The sequence below is a fragment of the Notothenia rossii genome (genome assembly GCF_949606895.1).
Source record: "Notothenia rossii genome assembly, chromosome: 5".
Lineage (NCBI taxonomy): Eukaryota > Metazoa > Chordata > Actinopteri > Perciformes > Nototheniidae > Notothenia > Notothenia rossii.
Window position 1 is genome coordinate 3,322,167 of NC_136903.1, and position 24,327 is coordinate 3,346,493.

At 42.6% G+C, this 24,327-nt stretch overlaps 1 protein-coding gene across 1 annotated transcript in view; it reads left to right on the plus strand.

Moving 5' to 3' along the window:
* Nucleotides 1-24,327, plus strand: part of LOC307041248 (calcium-dependent secretion activator 2-like) — a 182,756-nt gene that overhangs the window by 43,071 nt on the left and 115,358 nt on the right. Inside the window, exon 2 of the mRNA XM_079684557.1 lies at nucleotides 3,403-3,516. Coding sequence (XP_079540683.1) covers nucleotides 3,403-3,516 — 114 coding nt within the window. The remainder of the gene's footprint in view (nucleotides 1-3,402; nucleotides 3,517-24,327) is intronic.

The following is a 24,327-nucleotide window of genomic DNA, read 5'->3' on the forward strand; positions in this document are numbered from 1 at the left end:
GTTTCGATAGTTCACTTTAGTCTCAAACGTATTGATCACAATTTATGTAAACAAATATTTCCAAGGCACACCTTTATAATTATTAGGATAAATAAAAACAGGTTTGAAATTATTCCAATGTATACTATAGGACAGTAAACCAAAAATATCGTTTAAAACTGGAGAGATTTAAAAATATGCATAAATAAATGTTAACTGGTAAAATAAGATATGAATGAACAACAAAAATAAAATAAGTTACATTTATTTGTTATTGGCTATGGTAGGTTATTGAAAATGTTCACATACTTATTTGATTAATAAAATGCAAACCGATCTTTTTCACATGGGTGTTTAGAGTTGTACCCCCTAGATCAGTCTCTAGTAATTGGGCGCTCAAAGTGCTCCAGATTGAAGCATTTAACTTAACATTTTTAAAGATCTTCCCGGGGGGGCACCCCCGGACCCCCCTAGAGGATGTGAAGTCTACCCCCCAATTAAAACATGTTCATGCAATACTAAATACATTTGAAGCCTTTTTATATAAGCTGTCCACCATATCAATATGTTTCTCTTTTTGTCGTGTATTGGTCTTTTGTAGAGGTTTTTCATTGCCAGCTAAAATCTCGCCTATAGGGCAGCACATTGGTCAGAACCAGCCCTGGTGTCATCCCCTCAGCACCCCCCATTTGAAACATGTTCCCACGGCTATGAACAGAGTTGCACATTATTATCATATATAGCTGTTTTATATATTTTACACGATGCATTAATTAGATAATTCTCCCTTTTAACTTTTTCCACCAGAAGATTTTTAATTGGATTGTGCTCCGCTAGTGGAATATCTTCCTAATATCTGTTGTGCTTAATTTTGACTATAAGCAGTTTTGGTGACATTTCGAAAATAACAAACATTTAATCGATTGTTTTATACTTGTTTGGACCGTTTCAGAAGTGGTGTATGGCAAAGGTCAACGGAAATACACACAGCTGTTTTTTTGGCTGTCTTTTCTCCATTTTCTTCGAGCTAATTGAGTATTCTCCTTCTGAGGAACATGAGACTGCATATTTTTACCTCTAATTTGGTGAATTAAGAATTCAGCATGTTGGACGTGCTTCTATTTGAATGCTGAAACTATATAAATTGGCTGTGGTTCAGGATATAGAGTTGTCATCCACTAATCTAAGCTAAAGGCGGCTAATGTTGGGCTATAAAGGAACTACAGCACGGTCACATGACTTCACGTCACCACCGCTAAGCTAAAGGTGGCTAATGTTGGGCTATAAAGGAACTACAGCACGGTCACATGAATTCACGTCACCACCGCTAAGCTAAAGGCGGCTAACGGTGTGCGTGATGACGTTTAGTCGTCTCATTTAGACACCCATTAACAACCGCTGTTTTTAAATCCATCAGAGGGGTATTTACTGATGTTTTATGTCGTAGAACAAATCGTTAAAATCTCCTCAGCTTGTGTTAACCACAGACCTTATGTCAGGCTGATAACCAAAAACACTTTCAGGAAACCATTGACTTCCAGACATGGGAACAGGAAGTGCTAATATGCTGACTCTTTTCTGGGTGTTTGGACTCATTCCTTCATCACTCTCTTTGTATGTTAGACTATAAATATTCAAATTCCCTGCTTTACCGTGTACTCTTGGTCTTCCTACACCCTCCTCTCTGCTCAGAGCTGCCAGTGAGCTCTTTCATTAAATCAGATCTGCAAAAAAGTCCGACTCCGCCTCTGAACCTCCAATCTGTGAGGAGGACTAATGTGTGCTTTTCATCATGAATGTGTGGCTGCTTTGTACTCGTACCACAGCCTCCAGCAGCAGTTTTCTTATCTGTACTCTCTAATGAACTACTTTCACATTTTCAGCCTGTTAGATGGAAGTTGAGTCATTTTGCAAACGGTCATACCTGCTGCTTTCCATAAATTCAGCCGTCTGATCTCTGCTGCGGTCAAAGGCGAAGCACAGCGGCTGCATTTAGACCCAGAAAAGGCGTGGAAGCCCACACAAAAAGCTGCCGGCAGGAGATAAGTCTCTGCTCACTTTGTGGAGCCGGGAACTGGCACTTTGACTCCCAGAATGCATTTGTTGCTGGCAGTGTTGCAACAAGAGGAAGAATAATGGTTTAATTTCCTCCTGACGCCTCATACATATGCAGCATATGAGCTTCCAGTGATGCCGTCGCTCATGCAAACTTAAAACCCTCATAGAGCACACTGTGTCAGCTGAGGTTCACTGCGCAGAATAACCAGGGCCGATGACATTTATGGGAAAGATTTTGTTTTCCAAGCATGACTGCACTGCTCTGAGGAGAACGGCTCCTCTGAAAAATGTTGTTATCGTTGGAACAAATGTATTTCGACCACTGGTGAAATGTCAAAGTAAACTTTTAATGAATTACAGTACTAAAAGGGGCCCCGTTATGGTCTTGTGGTGTTCCCTTTCCTGTAGTTTGTTCTACGGATTCCAATGGATGCCTGAAACACATCCATTGGAATCCTTTGTTTACTTGCAGAACATAGTGACATCACTATGTAACACTTACGCTTCTATTGGCTAGCTCTCCAACACATTGTACCTGACAGGCTAAGGAGAGAGAAAGCTCTAAGCGGTTGACCAATCACAACAGAGCCAGCCAGCTAACCAATCGGAGCAGACTAGGCTCTGGTTTCAGACAGAGGGTGAACAGAGGTGCTGCAGCACAGGCAGTATGAGAACAATAAAGGGCTTTTTGAACATTAAAGCAGAAAACCACATCATGATAATTTAAAACATTGGTTTCATATAAAAAAACAAAATTGCAATAGCAGTCAAATCAAATGCTGCATAAAGCCCTAACATCACAATAACGACCTGTACCAATGCTATTAAGGAACTCTGGCTACACATGTTGTAACCCGTCATAAGCACAAAGAAACGTTTACATCAGCACTAAACAGTCCCTTTATGCAACAATAACGTTAATTGAAACCTTTCAAACCATTAGCGGCCTAACTCTTTGTTAAAGAAATGACCTTATTATGTCTTTCAATCGTCTGGTAATGTGTAGTTAATGAGATAAACCTTTGTTATGGTCCCTTAAGAATCACCCTCAGTCTCAAATGGTGTCTGATCTGCTTCTCTATTCACACAGACACATTCCTCTTCCCTCGGTTGTTCTTGGCCGACTCTGTTTCCTAATGAAAGACATTTGTTTGATAATGAGACTTTTCTCTCCTCTTGTAATGACGATGTCAGACTTTAACAATGACTCTAATCTTGTACTTTTGTCCTGTCTCCTCCATCCTCTGCTCTTCCTCTCCATCTGTTTCTGTCTGATTACCCTCTCCCCCTCTCCCCCTCTCCCTCTCTCCCCCTCTCTCCCTCTCTCCCTCTCTTCCTGCTCCATGCTCCCTCGTCCTCTCTCAGGTGAACAAGCAGCAGCTGCAGGCGGTGAAGGAGCGTTTCCTGGCCTTCCTCAACGGGGAAACTCAGATTGTTGCGGATGAAGCTTTCTGCAACGCTGTGAGGAGTTACTATGAGGTAGGAAATGTTATCTCTACTACATAGAGCGGTGCAGGGATGACATGCCTTTGTAGGCTGTTCCTGAAGTTGGCATCTCGCTGGTTCCTTGGGAGGACAATTGGGATTTCTCCATTGGATCTCAGAATATTGCAGAAAATAATCTCTCTGGCAACAAACGTTTATGATTCTAACACATTTTGTTCGGCAGGATAATCTCCACATGTCAATAAAGATAACATTAGGCTATGAAGGAACTATAGCACAGTCACCTGACTTCACGTCACCACCGCTAAGCTAAATGTGGCTAATGTTGGTCTATAAATGAACTAGAGCACGGTCACATGACTTCACGTCACCACCGCTAAGCTAAATGTGGCTAATGTTGGGCTATAAAGGAACTACAGCACGGTCACATGACTTCACGTCACCACCGCTAAGCTAAAGGAGGCTAATGTTGGGCTATAAAGGAACTACAGCACGGTCACCTGACTTCACGTCACCACCGCTAAGCTAAATGTGGCTAATGTTGGGCTATAAAGGAACTACAGCACGGTCACATGACTTCAGGTCACCACCGCTAAGCTAAAGGAGCCTAATGTTGGGCTATAAAGGAACTACAGCACGGTCACCTGACTTCACGTCACCACCGCTAAGCTAAATGTGGCTAATGTTGGGCTATATAGGAACTACAGCACGGTCACATGACTTCACGTCACCACCGCTAAGCTAAATGTGGCTAATGTTGGGCTATAAAGGAACTACAGCACGGTCACATGACTTCAGGTCACCACCGCTAAGCTAAAGCTGGCTAATGTTGGGCTATAAAGGAACTACAGCACGGTCACATGACTTCAGGTCACCACCGCTAAGCTAAAGGTAGCTAATGTTGGGCTATAAAGGAACTACAGCACGGTCACATGACTTCACGTCACCACCGCTAAGCTAAAGGAGGCTAATGTTGGGCTATAAAGGAACTACAGCACGGTCACCTGACTTCACGTCACCACCGCTAAGCTAAATGTGGCTAATGTTGGGCTATATAGGAACTACAGCACGGTCACATGACTTCACGTCACCACCGCTAAGCTAAAGGTGGCTAATGTTAATTTTAATTGGTGAACATCCATGAAAATGTATAAATGTCATTAAGAATAATAATATATTAGATCTAATATATTGAGTAAAAGAAAGCAAAGGTACACAAAGGCAGTTTACGGTTTTTATAACTTTATTTTTCATTTACAAACCTTACTTTGCAGATCATGCAAGTCTCCTTTTCAAAACATATCTTTAGCACCCACTGCAATGACCTTCTTCTTCTTATATTCACACACTGACACAGATACACAAGTGATAAGCCATAATCAGTCAGTCATATAGAATTGGAGGGATGAACCCCTCTTTAATGGTCACACATGTAGAGCACACAGCACACACAGTGAAATGTGTTCTCTGCTTTTAACCCATCCTAGCACCAGGAGTCTAGTACAAGGAGCAGTGGGCAGCTATTGCACAGCGCCCGGGAGTGAGGGGGGAAGGGGGGTGTCCTGTGCCTTGCTCAAGGGCAGCACAGCACAGCACAGCAGGGCAGGAGCTGAACTGGGACCTCTCCAAGTAGCAGTCCACACTCCATATTTAGGTCTGTTCGGGGACTTATATCAATACACAGCAAGTTAATCGTTGGGTTCTGGGTCACAAAATCTCTCTGTACTGTTAAAATTAGTCCCGTGTTAAAAATGTATTAAAAGCAGAATATCCCTTTAATCATCTCCAAACTAATGCATCAACACTCCTGATTCTCTTCATGGCTCCCTGTGTTTGCAAGCGGTCCCATGTTCAGTCCTGCTCCAACCCTCTGAGACAGAGTGGTCTTTAAGCTCTTATGGCACAAAGTGATTCAAGTAATCGTGAGCATCACCTGAACCCGATTAGAACATCGATCTTACCAGCTGTTTTCTCTCAGAGAGGGAGTTTTTCTTTCTCTCTCCTCAAAGTGAAGCTTTTTAATTTCCGTCACCTCTGCTCCCTGTGACCGTTCACATCTCTTCAGTCTCTGATATTTCTGAAACGCTCCTCCATGCACTCTTTTGGGGTCAGATCATCCCTGCAGCAGTAAGCATCGCAACTGTTCCCTCCGCAAAAGCAATGGGATTGAATTGCTCCCATTATAATATACAGTAAACTAATGTTTAGAATAACAATTTGGCCGATGCAAATACAGATGCCAATGTTTTGCTGTAACGTGTTTTGTATGATTACAAAACATTGTTGCATTATTTGTGCTAAAGGAATACGCAGCCACTCATCACACTAACGCAGCGTCCACACGGGCGTGTGCGTTGAAGCTTTCCGGCGGGCGTGTCTGAAACTCGACCAAACACCAATCACATGAATCTCCCGCCCCGGACACACAAGCACGAGGTTTGATTGGCTAGAGCTTGTACTTGCATATGATTTGATTGGCTGGCGCTTCGAGCGATGCGACGGAACCACAATGCAGTTCGGCAAAGTGCTACGTCACCCCATTCAAAGAGAATGGGCAGAACCGTTGAAGCTTGCGTTGAGGGCCGTAACTCTGAATGACCACAAATCCCGAAAGATGATTGTTAAAAAGGTTCTTGAGCCTTACTACTCTTTGAGGAGAATTGAAGTTCCAACAGTCAGCGGTTGCGTTTGATTCTCGTTGTCCATCATAACTCATTGGAGCCCAGTCTGCTCTGATTGGTTATCTGGCTGGCTGTGTTGTAATTGGTCAACTGCTTAGAGATGTCCCGCCTCTTAGCCTATCACGTACAATGTGTTGGAGCACTTACCAATAGAAGCGTGAGTTTTGCATAGTGATTCTGTTCCTTAAGTAAACAAAGGAGTTAGTTTGGGAGAGAAACTCCCTCTGTAGGGAACAGGGATTTTAGCCTTACAGACCATTTACATGCACTAAAACCTATAGAACAAACTACGGGAAAGGGGACACCCCAGAAAGCAGAACAGGGCCTCTCTTAAATCTCTTCAGCTTGTGTGAACCACTTAACTCAGGCTTCTAATAAAAACATATTAAAAAAACCATTGACTTCAAGAACAGGAAATGCTGACTCGTTTCAGGGTTGTTTCGACTGCATCCCTCTATTTTCCTTTTGGTTATTTTTGTATATTTTAGAAACTGGTACCCTCACTCCTCCACAGATACAAATCCTCCCACGTCACATCCAGTTTCCGTCTCGCTGCCGGGGAGGACAGCTGTGAGCACAGATTGCAGAGAATTTCCTCACTCCTTTTTATTCCATTTCTTCTCTATCCCCCTTCATCCTGCCCCTCCTGCTGAGGCGCCTATCATCTGGTTTGAGATGTTATCGGCCACTTGCAGCCTTGTCTCCTTAATTGCCAGTAAAGTGTGAGACGAGAGGATATCAGTGAAACTCCCAGCGTTTGTCTCGCTGACAGCCCGACGATCAAAGTCCTCCTAAGTGGACATAATCGTCCCCACGAGACACAAAGCACTCTCTCCTGAGACATGTCCCTGTTGTTCCTGCACTCACCACCCTGATCATATATTATTATGCGTGTACAGCATCACCAGGGATTCAGTGTTTTCCATTCATCATATACACTACTGGAAGATGTTCTATATGAGGAAAGATGGCTGTCAGACTCAGAAACACACCAGATGATCTATTTCTGCTTCTCGCCCCGCTTCAACTCTGCATCACTCCTGGTAGACAAAGAGTTTACTTGTTTTACAAATTGCAAACATACAAAGCGAGTTTAGTGCAGATGCAAACAGAATATGTTGTTAAAACAAGAACATCATGACTCTGGATATACCATTGCAGCTACTCATGGCATTGTTGCTAAGATTTAGCTGACTATATTGACAATTCTGATCTGTTGAAATATATATTTTTATCAGCAACAAATGCAAACAATCATTGAATTTATTTACTAAAAGGTTTTGTTTGTGTATCAAAGCTTGGTTTATCTGTTCAATAGTGCCATTGTACTAAGCTTTGTCGCATAAAAAGCAAAAAAAATAACATCTCAACACAAAGAAAGATCAACGAGACCGAACCAAGTCCACAGGAAGTGCGCTGGGCATTGAAGTACATTTTCATAGTGGCCTAACCATGATACTACAACTTCTGTCACGTACTGCAATCTAACCCAAGAATACTTGAATAGAGGCGTCTTTTAAAGGTAGGGTAGGTAACTCACTTCAGAAACATTACACTGTTATGAGCTGCTGCACCAAAGGCAGCGCCCCATCATCAGCCGACACAGGGAGGAGAGGGTGTGGAGATGGAGGTGAATCATCAGCAGAGGAGGACACTCTGAACTGGCACCCCAACAGGAAGTGAGACAGCTGGGGAGGCGACAGGATTTCACAGCTCTCACACTGATTCTCCTCATCACGGGTGCAATTCATTTCAGTGCAACATTAGTTCCATGAGCGTCTTTTCACCAGCCTGGGTGTTTTTGACACTGAGAGGTGAAGGAGTTCAGATCTGAAACACAAAAGCTGTATTCACAACAAGCTGCTGAAGCCTTGAGACCAACAGACTGCAAACAGACTGCAAACAGACCGCTAACAGAGCGCTAACAGAGCGTGGGTGGAGGCGGTAAAACCATCGAAAACTCTGAGATATGAGAAAAGGAGGACAGAAGAACAGGAACACGTGAGGTCAGACTCAAATGGGATTGTTAAATATGGGTGCCACATAATTTCAGGTTTAAGGATGCAAGAAAGGATAATATTATTTCTCTTGTGTTCTGATTTGATTATTTTTTGTCCAAAATGATAGTGAAGGCCTTAGTGCTTTTAATAAGTGGATCGACTGAACCTGTCACCACAAAACACCAAGCATACAACTAGCAAAGCATCAGGAACCCTGCCCACTAATCTTATTACCTTATTGGCACTTTCTTTAGTTAACAAGTAACAGCCTGACTCAACACATCACCAATTTTGTGGGGGGTAGGGCTCCTACAGATCATGTATTCATGCCAACCGTCACGGTCTGGTGCACGCATGTAAACGGTTTTAAGATCGATGCACGTAATGCGTGACCAAAGTTCACTAGTCCAAGTTACGCCTGGAAACTTTAATATTGTTAGCAACATGTTCCAAGGTCAAGACAAGGTTATTGAAGTGGACATCCTTCGCACTAGTGAACGCAGTGGGGGTGTAGGTCTATAAGGCCAGAGAGACCAGCTTTAAATTAAAGGTCACCGATTATGCAACATCCTCTACTTCGTGTCTCTTCTACATCAATGTGTGTCCCCTCTTCTTCATGTCTCTTCTACATCAACATGTGTCCCCTCTTCTTCATGTCTCTTCTACATCAATGTGTGTCCCCTCTTCTTCATGTCTCTTCTACATCAACATGTGTCCCCTCTTCTTCATGTCTCTTCTACATCAACATGTGTCCCCTCTTCTTCATGTCTCTTCTACATCAACATGTGTCCCCTCTTCTTCATGTCTCTTCTTCATCAACATGTGTCCCCTCTTCCTCATTTCTCTTCTACATCAACATGTGTCCCCTCTTCTTCATGTCTCTTCTACATCAACATGTGTCCCCTCTTCTTCATGTCTCTTCTTCATCAACATGTGTCCCCTCTTCTCCATGTCTCTTCTACATCAACATGTGTCCCTTCTTCTTCATGTCTCTTCTACATCAACATGTGTCCCCTCTTCTTCATGTCTCTTCTACATCAACATGTGTCCCCTCTTCTCCATGTCTCTTCTACATCAACATGTGTCCCCTCTTCTTCATGTCTCTTCTACATCAACATGTGTCCCCTCTTCTTCATGTCTCTTCTACATCAACATGTGTCCCCTCTTCTTCATGTCTCTTCTACATCAACATGTGTCCCCTCTTCTTCATGTCTCTTCTACATCAACATGTGTCCCCTCTTCTTCATGTCTCTTCTACATCAACATGTGTCCCCTCTTCTTCATGTCTCTTCTACATCAACATGTGTCCCCTCTTCTTCATGTCTCTTCTACATCAACATGTGTCCCCTCTTCTTCATGTCTCTTCTACATCAACATGTGTCCCCTCTTCTTCATGTCTCCTCTACATCAACATGTGTCCCCTCTTCTTCATGTCTCTTCTACATCAACATGTGTCCCCTCTTCTTCATGTCTCTTCTACATCAACATGTGTCCCCTCTTCTTCATGTCTCTTCTACATCAACTTGTGTCCCCTCTTCTCCATGTCTCTTCTACATCAACATGTGTCCCCTCTTCTTCATGTCTCTTCTACATCAACTTGTGTCCCCTCTTCTTCATGTCTCTTCTACATCAACATGTGTCCCCTCTTCTTCATGTCTCTTCTACATCAACATGTGTCCCCTCTTCTCCATGTCTCTTCTACATCAACATGTGTCCCCTCTTCTCCATGTCTCTTCTACATCAACATGTGTCCCCTCTTCTTCATGTCTCTTCTACATCAACATGTGTCCCCTCTTCTTCATGTCTCTTCTACATCAACATGTGTCCCCTCTGTGGAAAGAGACTCTGAAAGTTTCAGGAACAAAGATTCTCTCTCTTTTTGATCCATTTCTATAAAAACCTGTCTGAAAATGAGCTGATCAGATTTTGGCCACTTTGTGATGTCATAACGATGTTTTGTCTTGTGTAACCATTAGCCAATCACCTGAATGTCCTCCTAGAGCACCATTGAGTTCTTTGTAACCAAATCTCTCTCAGATACCTCATTCACACCAACGCAACTCCGGTTCAAGCTCCGTGCTAGAGCTTTTCAGGTTCAGAACCGGTTCTGCGGTTTAGCTCCGGCTCTTTTCACACTGCCCGGAGTCCGACTGGTGCTGCGTCATTGCGTCATTGTTTACGTCATGACGTATTTGTTTGCGTGCCCGCTTCATAAAGCCAAAGCCCGCGGAAACCCCTCACAGCTGACACCGACGACAACAACAATGGCCGATTATGCTCCAGCTTCCTCTGTACCTCTTCGGAAGACCAGATTCCCAGTAGGTAGCTGGTCTCTTCAGTGGACCACTGCTGCTTGTTAAGTTTCTCCATCGTTGTGTACAAGCTGGATAAAATGGCGGCTTTTTGTTGTTGATTCAGCCAATCAGAGACAGGCTCTGGATTTATCTAAGATCTATGATATATTGATAAAAAAAACAGTACAATAGGGGACCTTTAAACGATTGTTTGTGCATGACACTGCTTTGCTCGTCCTGCGTCCATCTGGGCAACAGTAACGTACTGTTCAAAGATTAAAAGGACAAACTATTGCAATTGCTGTATATTTTATGGGCTAACTATACAACACTTCAAGGAGTAACAGGAAATCGGAAACTTTGGTTTGCTTCAAACATTGACGGAACTGACGTACTTCACTGATTGCCAGAACAAACTAACATAAGCTTTCCGGTTTAACACAGAAGTGTGTGTGTGTGTGTGTGTGTGTGTGTGTGTGTGTGTGTGTGTGTGTGTGTGTGTGTGTGTGTGTGTGTGTGTGTGTGTGTGTGTGTGTGTGTGTGTGTGTGTGTGGTAAAGAGGTGCTGTGACGGATCACAGACTGAAAGGTTGTGATTTAATATCGCTCACCAACACTTCACACTCTTCATGAACATGTACTGCCGTCAGGGTGGAAGGAACTAGCGCCATGCATGCTAATAAGGATTTCTCACTGCTTTTTGAAATGTCTGATAGTTTGTCCTTTAGGATGGAAAGAGAAGTCTAAAGTTAAATGAGCATCTTTTTTTTATTACTCAACATTTCTATTTTATAAACCACCTGGGTTTCAATGTTTGTGTACAGTAGTTGGAGTTACACTATGACTCTGCTATGATTGACAATTAACACGATTTTCAGACCTTATCTAAATAGGCTACAGGTTGGAGTCTTGTATTAAAGAAAGTACAATACCTTTTCCAGGGCTCGACATTAAGGACTGCCCGATGGCCCGGGGCCATCTAGTATTTAGCTCGGGCAATGAAGCCTCACCTGCTGGTTGCCCGATCGGGCAATCTATTATGCCAGTATCATGCAGCTCGCGGATCAGTAATGAGTGACCCGACAGTAAAACTAAACATATCTATAACTAGTTACGGTAGTTTGAGAGGTAATTAAAAGCTACGTGTGATATTCTAACCTGAAGTGTGTGTTTTGCTCCACTCACCGCTGCATGTAATCATGCAGAGCTGCGTGTCGACTCGTCAGCAGCAGCTGATCTCTCTCTCCCGTTAAATTAGACTTCACTCGCGTTTATGTCCATATCGATCAGATCCAGCTAGTTCTAGCTAATGATATGACTACTTGCTTATTAAAAGACACCTAAACAATAAGTGTCGCTATGCAACTGGGTGAGGCCACAAAGTATAGCGCAGCATTATGCATTTGTTTACATGCCCACCGGAACCCCGAGGCATTACCAACAGATCAACGCACAATCAACCCATACAGCACATCTCTTTCTCCACATTAAGTGTTAAACATTAGAATTGACTCTTATTGTCTCTCACATATTCTTCTTGTCTGTCACATAAGTGGCGCAACTGAAGCGGTATTGCGCTAAAGGGAAATTATTTTGACCGGACATTTTGACCGAAGAGATTTAGATTTGCCGGCTAACGGGAACTCTGACGTCGCCATTGTGTGTGCTTCGCGGATGCGCTCGACTGCTCGGGTCTGCTCGGTCAGCTTCCGGATGAGGAGGCATTCCTTCGACCAACTTACAGTAGATAACATTACAAACATTTTTAACAGGGGCCATAATAGTGTAAATAATGTTTGTTTTGGCAGTTATAACTGAATTTAATGTTTTTTACATCTGGGAAGGCAGATGTAAAGTGTCTTGACCAACAATTGAAGTATTTCTTATAGCTATGCAGGGCATGCAAGCGAGCAAACACAAACAAGAACAAACAAACAAGTGAAATGAAGAATAAAATTGAAATTGTATAATATTGTGGTGGTTCATCTTATAATTCAGTCTAGAGAATGCACCAGACAGCATCAAAGACCTGCAAAAATCTAAATGTTCTAAGGGGAGGCCCCCCAAACCCTTCGTGCGTCATTTCGTCTGGGCGCATTTTTCAGGGCAATCTCTGTTGGGCTCAGGGCCATCTGTAAATTGGTCACATGACCTTGTTCAAGTCTTACATGTCTGCTTTGTTGCCTTGAAAAGCTCCATAATGGCCCCAAATCACAATTTTGGAGATGTATTTGATTAACAATGAATCTACCGATTGCCCATCTAATCACTCTATTGTTGCGTCTTTGTAAAGTAAAACATAGTGCAGTACTGCCTTCTTGCCTTCTTGCCTTCTTGCCTTAAGAAGGCAGTCAAAATCTTCAAGGATCCACACCACCCGGGTAACAAGCACTTTGTACGGCTGCGCTCAGGCTTCCGTACCATGTCGGTCCAGACATAGACATCAAACGGCAAAACATATTCAGTGTGCAGTTCCTTTGGCATTAGGGCAGGGATATCTAGACACTTTTGAAGTTTTAACATAATGAATTGTGCTACTTTTAAAGCAAGCAACGATGTTTTCAAATCTGTAATCAAAGAGGTCCGCAAAAACGCTATCGACCAATCAGATTGCTTGATTTGACTTGTCAGTTTTATAAATATATTTAAATTTCTTCCGTTACGAAACAAACTTACAAAGCATAAAATGGAAACATTTAAGATTAACTTCGACCTCCGGGGGGGTCTTACTATGGAGGAGTGGATTGAGCAGTGCCTATCTCCAGAAAAAAAAAAGCACCTAAACGACGACATGCAGAGCTCCGTGAAGAGCAGGTAGACCAACTGGAAAAGTACCACCATTCAAAAGCTTTCTGATGGGGGTCTTGAAACAAAGCAGAGAAATGATGACCGTTAGTGGCCACAGGTGCGAAAGCTCTCTCCAGAGCTACTGGAAGCCCAATCTCGGGGACCGGAGAAAGTGGAGCAATATTCTCGCCACGCTAAGCAACAGCCTCGAACAACCTCAACCTATACAAGTGACCACGTAAGCCATGCTACTGATGCTGGACAGTTTTTCAGTGGATGCACAATAAACAGCAACATACACATTAATGTAAATAAACAGCCAAATAATGGATCAACGCTCTCCGTCTAATATGTTCACTTGCTGTTAGTGTTGTTGCATAGCAACCACCTTGCACTGTTTTGTGCAGAAGGCAACGGAGGTACTATTTTATTTTGAACATCATTATTTACTAATAAAAACTATTTAAATTAGAGTGTGTATTTTTCTTTCATATTGCCACACTTGGTAACCGTTTTATAAAAGCAATGGCTCACTTCAGGCCGCTTCGCTTCGCGTCGGGCCAAACCACGCCCCTTAGCTGTGATATAATGAGCATATACCACGGCCTGTCGTGAGCTATTGTTTAGATAGATAATGATGATTGAGGTTTTGATACACACTTTAAAGTTATTATTTGAAGCAGTCACCTTGGGCTGTGGGAAAGTGATGGGCAGATTATACGTTAATGACAAACTGAATAGTTGTCTTATGAAAAGAAAATCAACACATCAATTAAAAAGATGAATAATAATCAGCACCAATTGAGTTAAAGTCCTGTTCAAATGTGCAACTGCTTTTGGTTTTAGAGACATAAAACACCAGAGGGACAGAGATCCATATCAAAACAAGTGGATTATTTGGAACATGATTCAATGTGTTGCATAGATGACCTGCTGTTAAAGTGTATTATTGTACTGGTGTAGTATGAAGGCACCAGACAGAAGAGCTGCAGTGTGTGTGTCCTGTAATTTAGAGCAGCTGGAGTCCGGTGCCTCAGGTGTGTGACATTTCTGCACCGCAGCAGGGGGGGGGGGGGGATTTCTCACACTTTCTGCGACCTCCGACATCATATCTGCGGCTCTTCGCTATTACACTGCTCGTCTCCAGCCTCAGTAATGACCCCTTTAATCCGTGTGGAGATCAGCGGTTCAAACCCAGGTCAGAGGTCAACAGCATCCCATCCATTCCTCACTGCTAATCACTTCCTCTCATCCTGAGACCCTGACCTTTATATCTTCACAAGATACTTTCAATAATTATTATTATTAATGATTAAATAACTGAAATTATTTCCACTTTTCCATTTCATACATTTTCATTGTTCGCTTCAAAATCAGTAATTAAGATGAAGGATACAAAATATCACTATAAAAAAAGGTGACATTTCCCTTTAGGAAAAACAAAAAGATGTCAGAATCAAGTTATGGATGCAAATCAAATTCATTCGTTCATCAGGTGAACAAAACAGCTTGTATTTTCTGTCTCTGGCTGAACATCGTGTCAAGACATCAGAGCATATCTCACACACTGCAGCTGAGTTTAGCTTCCAGAGAAACACAGTGTCATGTTTTGACGTGTGTGTGTGTGTGTGTGTGTGTGTGTGTGTGTGTGTGTGTGTGTGTGTGTGTGTGTGTGTGTGTGTGTGTGTGTGTGTGTGTGTGTGTGTGTGTGTGTGTGTGTGTGTGTGTGTGTGTGTGTGTGTGTGTGTGTGTGTGTGTGTGTGTGTGTGTGTGTGTGTGTGTGTGTGTTGCCTGTTTGCTCTGACACTAGTTTTCCCATGGCAGCTGCTAATGTAGCATGAAAGTGGATTGACTCTGAGCTGAGGAGGAGTGTGTAAACCTTTGAAGTGTTTCGCAGTTTGTCTTTCACATAAAGGAACATACAACTCTGATTTCGCATGTCAGTTTAAACATTTCTGCATCCATGACAGTTGATTTCACTTCTTCTTTCCTGGAGGATGCTCAGCTTAACAGGGGACTCTTTAAGATTTCTGTACAGACTTTTATTTTGTCCTTAGCTCTGTACTGAGGGATGTTTTTTCTCAGTGATGTGTTCTGCACTTGTTCTTTCTTTTTCTTCCACTTCTTCCTTTTCATTTTCAAGGCATCTTTGTAATTGTTTAATCTTAGAAAATACAAAGTAAAAGCACGACTCTGGGACCACGGCTGGGTAAATTAGAAAGTTACTTCACATTGCAAGAGCCAAAAAGAAACTAAAGCAGAAGCACAACGGACCCAATAGACCGGGCCGATGGGTAAATATTCAGGTGAGCAGCAGAGGTCATGTGATGGGACAGCAGGAACACAGAGGTCATGTGATGGGACAGCAGGAACACAGAGGTCATGTGATGGGACAGCAGAACACAGAGGTCATGTGATGGGACAGCAGGAACACAGAGGTCATGTGATGGGAACAGCAGGAACACAGAGGTCATGTGATGGGACAGCAGGAACACAGAGGTCATGTGATGGGACAGCAGGAACACAGAGGTCATGTGATGGGACAGCAGAACACAGAGGTCATGTGATGGGAACAGCAGGAACACAGAGGTCATGTGATGGGACAGCAGGAACACAGAGGTCATGTGATGGGACAGCAGGAACACAGAGGTCATGTGATGGGACAGCAGGAACACAGAAGTCATGTGATGGGATAGCAGGGCAGATACAGAGTCATGATATGAAATGAGTTGCTACATGGCAGAGTATTGTGACAGTAATGGCTTCCATCCTTTGTGTTCAGCTCAAACACTTTCTCTGTTTCCAGCTTTGAACTCTCTGTTTTCTGGTGGTCAGAAGGATTTTCCTCCTACAGATGGATAAGCACATCCAAAATCACAAGTCTAAATCTGTTCCCAAACTATTTTCATTCAGCCTTGTGTTGTTTGCAGGAAATAAACGAGAAACACAAAGTCAGTCTCTGAATCCGACGGGTTGCCTTCTCTGATCTGTTTTGTACTGATGTCTTCTTTGTTCGACGTCCCTGATGTCCTACATTTCTCATTCTGATTAATCTTTTTTTTTTAAAGGTTTTAATTGGAATTTGTCTAACTTTTTGTTAACATACTTGATGACTTTGGTTACAGAATATTTCAAAATTAGAGATATTTTATCAAAACAACTCAACACTAGTAATTAACATAACCCCCCCTTCCTTAGCTGTTTTATACAATATACGGTTCATGATGTTGAATGTAAATTAAATATTCATATTGTGTTCCTATTTATTTATTTTCTTATTTATTTTTTATAGATAGTTCATTTATTCCCGATTCATGATGTTCAAATCTATATTGAGTCACAAAGCAGGAGGTCCTTTCTCCATCGAAGCCACTTCACCTCGCTCTGACTTCCTGTCTTACCTGTCCAATCAGACCCTAAACCAGAGGACCAATCAGAACGTATCATCAGAACCGAATCCTCCAGATGCTCCTGATGAATCTGATCCGTCACCTCGACTCAGAGCAAACAGCTGTTAGTGATGACTGTGGTTCTCCTGTTTAGTTCCCCTCTCAGACTGATGACTTTCATAACTCCCCCACTTCACGCTTCGTCTGTGACATTTGCAATTTGAAAGGAAATTTGGGCCGGCGTTAAAAGGATTGTGCAGTGTCGCTGGAGGCAGAGCTTGTTCCCTTGATCTGCACACCATCAGAGTTTTATTGAACATATAGTGATTGTTTTTTTTTTTAGAATAAACTATCAAATCAGTTTGGCTGCTAGACGATCTGATACAGGCTGCAGAAAATGACACTCAGTAAAAACAACGCTGTCGGAGGTTCCAGTCGAGGTTTCAAGACCAAATTAATCTTCCAAGCTTTAACCGTTTTCTCACAAGCATGCTAACAAAGTCTGGATGAGTACAGTTCGTGACACTCATATTTGAATAACTTTTGTGTTTCTTTTAGTGATGCAATAAACGTGCATCTCTTCTACATATTTCAGTCAGAACAAATTTTCCCTGCAGTCAATTTGATGATAAACGTTTGGACTGTTTAACTGTCTGAGCTTCATTTACATAATCACAGTCATACTGTCTTTATTTGATATCTTTATCACAGTGTCAGGATTCAAAAGTCGCTCCGGTAGGATTTCTGCATTTCCGACAATGTCAAGAAAACTCTAAAGTGAAACGCTCTCGCCCGAGGTAAATGGATTTGGATGCAACTCATTATGACTTTTTAGATGTTGCTATTCTTTCTGTACTACTTTATATCATGAAAATGGCCTCCTGTTTTTGAGTGTATAGTACGTTAAGAAGCTGACCAAAAGAGTTTCATTTCAAATAAGGAAGGCACACTTGGAACTGGTTAAACCATTTTTTATTTCTATCTATTTTAAATGATCTTTTTTTATGATTATGTAAATCCTACGATACCCATTTTTCTTCTGGAGTACCGCAGGGATCAGTATTTGGTCCTTTACTATTTTCTCCTTCAATTCAACTATCAGATTTCATTCCGCTGAGCAAACTACAGGTTTAAAGCAGATCTTCATCTAGTTAAACCCTAAACATTAGAAGTTATCATTACAGTTACATTTCTTCACTTTTTGGTTCCTTGTCTTCAAACTTTAAGCCTCATCTCTGAAATCTAAGAAGCCTAACTTTTTTTTTCTTATTGAATTGTTAAATAATAAAAAAGTTCCTGGATATGATCCATAGAGCTCTTAACATTCAAAGTGCCAGTCCTGCTGACATTTGCTTTCTCTATGACCATTTAAGTGGAACTTATTCTACATTTCCACTCAATTTAAAACTTTTATGCTGATGTGAAAGGTTCAGGCTCTCTAACAGAGTTGAAGCAAGCGATGGAGACGATTTAATATCAAGCTGAAACATGTTTTATGCATGAAGATATATATGAGTAGTGACGATCCACAGCTCCTAACCGCTGAGGGTGGAGCACTTTAAAGAGAGTTTGAATAACGCTGTGACGTAACAGTTTATCAGATCAAGTGACACAAGGGAGGAATCCTACTGGTCTAAGAATCAGTTAGAAGAGTTTGTAATGTGTCTGCATGATTTTGAAAATAACTAAATGCGACTAGTTGCGAACACTTGGACTGATATTGCAATATTAGAAAAAATGTTCAAACATTATTCACATCATCATTAAAAAATATATACAAATTATCATGGAAGGAAATATGGAAGCCTTTAGAAGAGTGGTCACCAAACAGTCGATCGCGAGTGTGTTGCGGGTAGATCGCGCACCGTCAAAAACTAAAAAAGTAACAAAAGAAAAGTAAAAAAAAATAAAATAATGTTTTCTATTTAATAACGTTTTTAAATGTACGCCTTTCATCCACCACCCCGTTAGCAGGTGCCACTTGATTGGCGTATGTATCTTTGAGACATTCCTTGTCGCTCCCAAAAACAATACACTGACTTCAAGTGATGCTCACTGCACTTATGGGAGATACCAACTACGACAAGATAAACGTATTTGACCGTGATTTAATTGTAATGCACGTTTCAAAATGATGCTGAAGTAACAACATACTGATACCGGTTAGTGAGAAACATGAATTAATGCTTTGACAAGTCTGCAGACAAAAAACCTTTTTAAAATGTGTGTTTTCTGAATGATCGGATCGACCAGGCTAAACTAACGTTGTATACAGTATGCTCCGTCCACACTCACAACAACGTCATACAGACACAGATACAACAGCGACTGTATTCGCCATGACACAGACAGTCTGTGTTTTGTTCATGTTTAACTTTGGTCCAGCTTCTGAACAGATATGAGGAGCTCTGAGGGCTAACAGCTAACGGCTGTTGTTTTGGTTTTCTGATTTAGCGTCGGTCAGTGACGGCAGGCTGAGATCCTCACCGCTGATTGGCTACCGCGCGAAGGCGTCATTCGCATCAACCGCGTCTGTCCGCGTCTTTGCATTGTCTTTACATTTAATCGCGCCGCCCCCAAAATTCGCACCGCGTCCGATGTGAACGCACCAATGGTCTATGCACGGATAAAGAATGTTGTTAGAATTTTGAATTTGTAAGAATTGTGTTAAGAATAACTAGTTGTAATGTTAATGTTGCACTTGCATGAAGCTTCAGTGGATAAGCCTCACAGTTAAAATGGCACTTTATGTTATCTGCTCACTGCACAATGTTATTTCTTTCTTTGTTGTCGTTGCTGTCAACAAAACAATTCACATTCACTCAAACAAATGGAAAATAAGCTACATAAATTTATATTTAGGATTGTAATGAAGGAATGAATGAAACTTAAAATGATAGGTATGTAAATATATGTATTTATCCTTTTTGACATGTTAGTTATATTGTGTTCTTGGTTTAATCAAATTGGAAGTTGCACCAAATGATTTGATGTAATTCAGATGCAATTAGCCGACATAAAAGGCCTCAAGTTGGAAGAACTGTCTGGGCCGTCTTTTTCACTCAATTGCAAAGGTAGATCTCGCCTTTCACCAAGGTCGAGGTCGGGGATCTTGGGCTTAAAAATGTTGTTGACCCCTGCACTAGAATATCGTTTGTAGGTTGGGACTTCTTTGCAGCACCACAGTACTTAATTCAGATATTATCCCATACTTTGCCTTCACTATTTTACAATGTTGTGCTTACTGCTATTTGGAAATGGCACTACTCCACAAAAACACGCTCAAAAAACCATTGACTTCGAGACAAGGGAATTGGAAGAACTAAAAAGCAACTCATTTCCGGGTTTTAGGACTCATTCCTTCACCACTCTGTTTAGGCTGCCTTTTCTTTCTTTATAATATTTTTTGAAGCGCAATTCCATGCCACATCCAGGAAAGTCTATTTTTAATTATGACAACCACTTCATTATTTCCACTTCATTTCTGTGGAATCATGTTTATTCTGTTGATTTTTCTGACAGCTTTAAATACTATAATACCCATGATGCTTGGCTGATGTGCAGCTCCAAAACATGGCTCCACACTTTGTGAATTGATCTCCTCTTAGGCAGATGTACCGATGCTCAGAAAGCTGCAAACCTTCGTCGCCTGTGTCTTTAATCTCCTGACTCTCGGGCCCGGCGCTCTGCTGGTGTGTAAATAATTCAGTGAAATTTTAAATCTGCAATTAATTCCAGCAGCAGGGAGGGAGGAAGTCTCCTGCTGATCGATTCATTAGGAATAATGGCTGACATTTATGTCGCCAGACAAAGTGGGAGAGCCTATAGAGAGCAGCAAAGGGAGGGCTGCAGTCTGCCATTATAGAGTTTCAAAACAGAGTCTGGACAACCATGATGTCAGTCTGAGAACTCAAGATTATATTGTCTCCAATTTCATTCATATTCTCAAAAACAAAATGGTCCGTTATTTCAATACCCCAATCGACCGATAAATGTCTCATTGACCCAATAGTCTAAACTTCAGAAGCAAACGGTCATTGCTACACAAATGCCCTCTGCAACAAACATTATGGGATGCAGTGGCTCAGTCTGTAAGGACTTGGTTTGGGAACCAGAGGATAAACAACACAAGTGCACTGACACTTTAAGAGGTGCCATTGAGCAAGGCATCAGATCCCTACACTGCTCCCCGGTCGATTGATCGAGGCTCACAGCAACTAGACGGGTGTCTGGACTCCCAGCAGAGTGACAGGAGGGAGTGACCTCACATTAACATACACACACATACAGTGGGGCAAAAAAGTATTTAGTCAGCCACCAATTGTGCAAGTTCTCCCACTTGAAAAGATGAGAGGCCTGTAATTTTCATCCTAGGTATACCTCAACTATGAGAGACAGAATAAGAAAAGAAAATCCAGAAAATCACATTGTCTGATTTTTAAAGAATTTATTTGTAAATGATGGTGGAAAATAAGTGTTTGGTCAATAACAAAAGTTCATCTCAATACTTTGTTATATACCCTTTGTTGGCAATGACAGAGGTCAAACGTTTTCTGTAAGTCTTCACAAGGTTTTCACACACTGTTGCTGGTCTTTTGGCCCATTCCTCCGTGCAGATCTCCTCTAGAGCAATGATGTTTTTGGGGCTGTCGCTGGGCAACACGGACTTTCAACTCCCTCCAAAGATTTTCTATGTGGTTGAGATCTGGAGACTGGCTAGGCCACTCCAGGACCTTGAAATGCTTCTTACGAAGCCACTCCTTCGTTGCCCGGGCGGTGTGTTTGGGATCATTGTCACGCTGAAAGACCCAGCCACGTTTCATCTTCAATGCCCTTGCTGATGGAAGGAGGTTGTCACTCAAAATCTCACGATACATGGCCCCATTCATTCTTTCCTTTACACGGATCAGTGGTCCTGGTCCCTTTGCAGAACAATCAATCAATCATCAATCAATGTTTATTTATATAGCCCAATATCACAAATGTTACATTTGTCTCAGTGGACTTCACAGTTTGTACAGAATATCAGTATGACAATACGACACCCTCTGTCCTTAGACCCTCTGTCCTTAGACCCTCACATCGTACAAGGAAAAACTTCCAGAGAAAACCCCACAGTTTAAAGGGAAAAATGGGAGAAACCTCAGGGAGAGCAACAGAGGAGGGATCCCTCTCCCAGGACGGACAGACGTGCAATAGATGCCGTGTGTAAATTGAAAAGATAATACATTTGCAACATAGGTAGTCCAAATGTTTTGAAATGCATGTGTGTATAATAAGAAGATGAATCCACAAGGATATCCATCCAGGACTTATGATCCAGGACCGCAGCCACGACTCAAGATCCAGGACTCGCAATCCATGACACAGGACCGCAGGATCATCCATGACTCCGGATCCCGGCGTATATAGACACCAAAAAGAAAGAAATTTGGGGAAGCTGGGTTAATCGGAACATGAGAGTACACAGGTATAGACAGAGAGAAGGAAGAAGTAAGATGTCCCCCGACAAACTAAGCCTATATCAGCAAAACTAGGGGCTGAATCTAATCAGCCCTAACTATAAGCTTTATCAAAAAGGAAGGTCTTAAGCGCATTTAGATGGGGGGAACAACAGCCCCAAAGCATGATGTTCCCCCCCCCATGTTTCACAGTAGGTGTCCTTTGGATGCAACTCAGCATTCTTTCTCCTCCAAAGACGTCCAGTTGAGTTTTTACCAAAAAGTTCTAGTTTGGTTTCATCTGACCATATGACATTCTCCCAATCCTCTTCTGGATCATCTAAATGCTCTCTAGCAAACTTCAGACGGGCCTGGACATGTACTGGCTTAAGCTGGGGGACACGTCTGGCACTGCAGGATTTGAGTCCCTGGCGGCGTAGTGTGTTACTGATGGTAGCCTTTGTTACTTTGGTCCCAGCTCTCTGCAGGTCATTGACTAGGTCCCCCCGTGTGGTTCTGGGATTTTTGCTCACCGTTCTTGTTTCTCATTTTGACCCCACGGGGTGAGATCTTGCGTGGAGCCCCAGATCGAGGGAGATTATCAGTGGTCTTGTATGTCTTCCATTTTCTAATAATTGCTCCCACAGTTGATTTCTTCACACCAAGCTGCTTACCTATTGCAGATTCAGTCTTCCCAGCCTGATGCAGGTCTACAATTTTGTTTCTGGTGTCCTTTGACAGCTCTTTGGTCTTGGCCATAGTGGAGTTTGGAGTGTGACTGTTTGAGGTTGTGGACAGGTGTCTTTTATACTGATAACGAGTTCAAACAGGTTCCATTAATACAGTTAACAAGTGGAGGACAGAGGAGACTCTTAAAGAAGAAGTTACAGGCCTGTGAGAGACAGAAATCTTGTTTGTTTGTAGGTGACCAAATACTTATTTTACCGAGGAATTTACCGATTAATTCATTAAAAATCCTACAATGTGATTTCCTGGATTCTTTCCCCCCATTCTGTCTCTCATAGTTGAAGTGTACCTAGGATGAAAATTACAGGCCTCATCTTTTTAGGTGGGAGAAATTGCACAATTGGTGGCTGACTAAATACTTTTTTGCCCCACTGTAGATGGTAATGGGGGCGTGTGGCGTAGTGGGTTGTGCGTAGGTGTTGGGATCAGGGGTCACAGGTTCAAACCCCACTGCAGTCAGCATGTCGTTGTGTCCCTGAGACACTTCACCTCAAATTGTTCCTGTGGGGATTGTCCACAGTGTTGAGTATGTAAGTCACTTTGGGTAAAAGCGTCTAACAAGTGAAGTGACATGTAATGTAATCATCTATGATTACTTTACATTAATTTACAATAAAAAATAATGATTGAACATTGCGTGGAAGTCGGAAAAGGTACCGAAGGAGTGGCAGACCGGGGTCGTGGTTCCCCTCTTTAAAAAGGGGGATCAGAGGGTGTGTGCCAATTACAGAGGCATCACACTACTCAGCCTCCCCGGGAAAGTTTGCTCTAAGGTACTCGAAAGGAGGGTCAGGCCGATTGTCGAACCTCAGATTGAGGAGGAACAAAGCAGATTCCGTCCTGGTCGTGGAACGACGGATCAGCTTTTTACTCTCGCAAGGATCCTGGAGGGGGCCTGGGAGTACGCTTATCCGGTCTACATGTGTTTTGTAGACTTGGAGAAGGCGTATGACCGGGTTCCCAGGGAGTCACTGTGGGAGGTGCTACGGGAGTATGGGGTGAGGGGGTCTCTACTCAGGGCCATCCAATCTCTGTACTCCCAAAGCGAGAGCTGTGTCCGGGTCCTCGGCAGTAAGTCGATGGACTGTCCACTCCAAGTAGGGAATGAGTCCTTACCCCAAGTGAAGGAGTTCAAGTATCTCGGGGTCTTGTTCTCGAGTGAGGGAACAATGGAGCGTGAGATGGGCCGGAGAATCGGAGCAGCGGGAGCGGTACTGCAGTCACTTTACCGCACCGTTGTGACGAAAAGGGAGCTGAGCCAGAAGGCAAAGCTCTCTGTCTACCGCGCCATTTTGGTTCCTACCCTCACCTATGGTCATGAAGGATGGGTCAGGACCCAAAGAACGAGATCGCGGGTACAAGCGGCCGATATGGGTTTTCTCTGCAGGGTGGCTGGCGTCTCCCTTAGGGACAAGGTGAGAAGTTCATCCGGGAGGGACTTGGAGTTGAACCGCTCCTCCTTCGCGTCGAAAGGAGCCAGTTGAGGTGGTTCGGGCACCTAGTTAG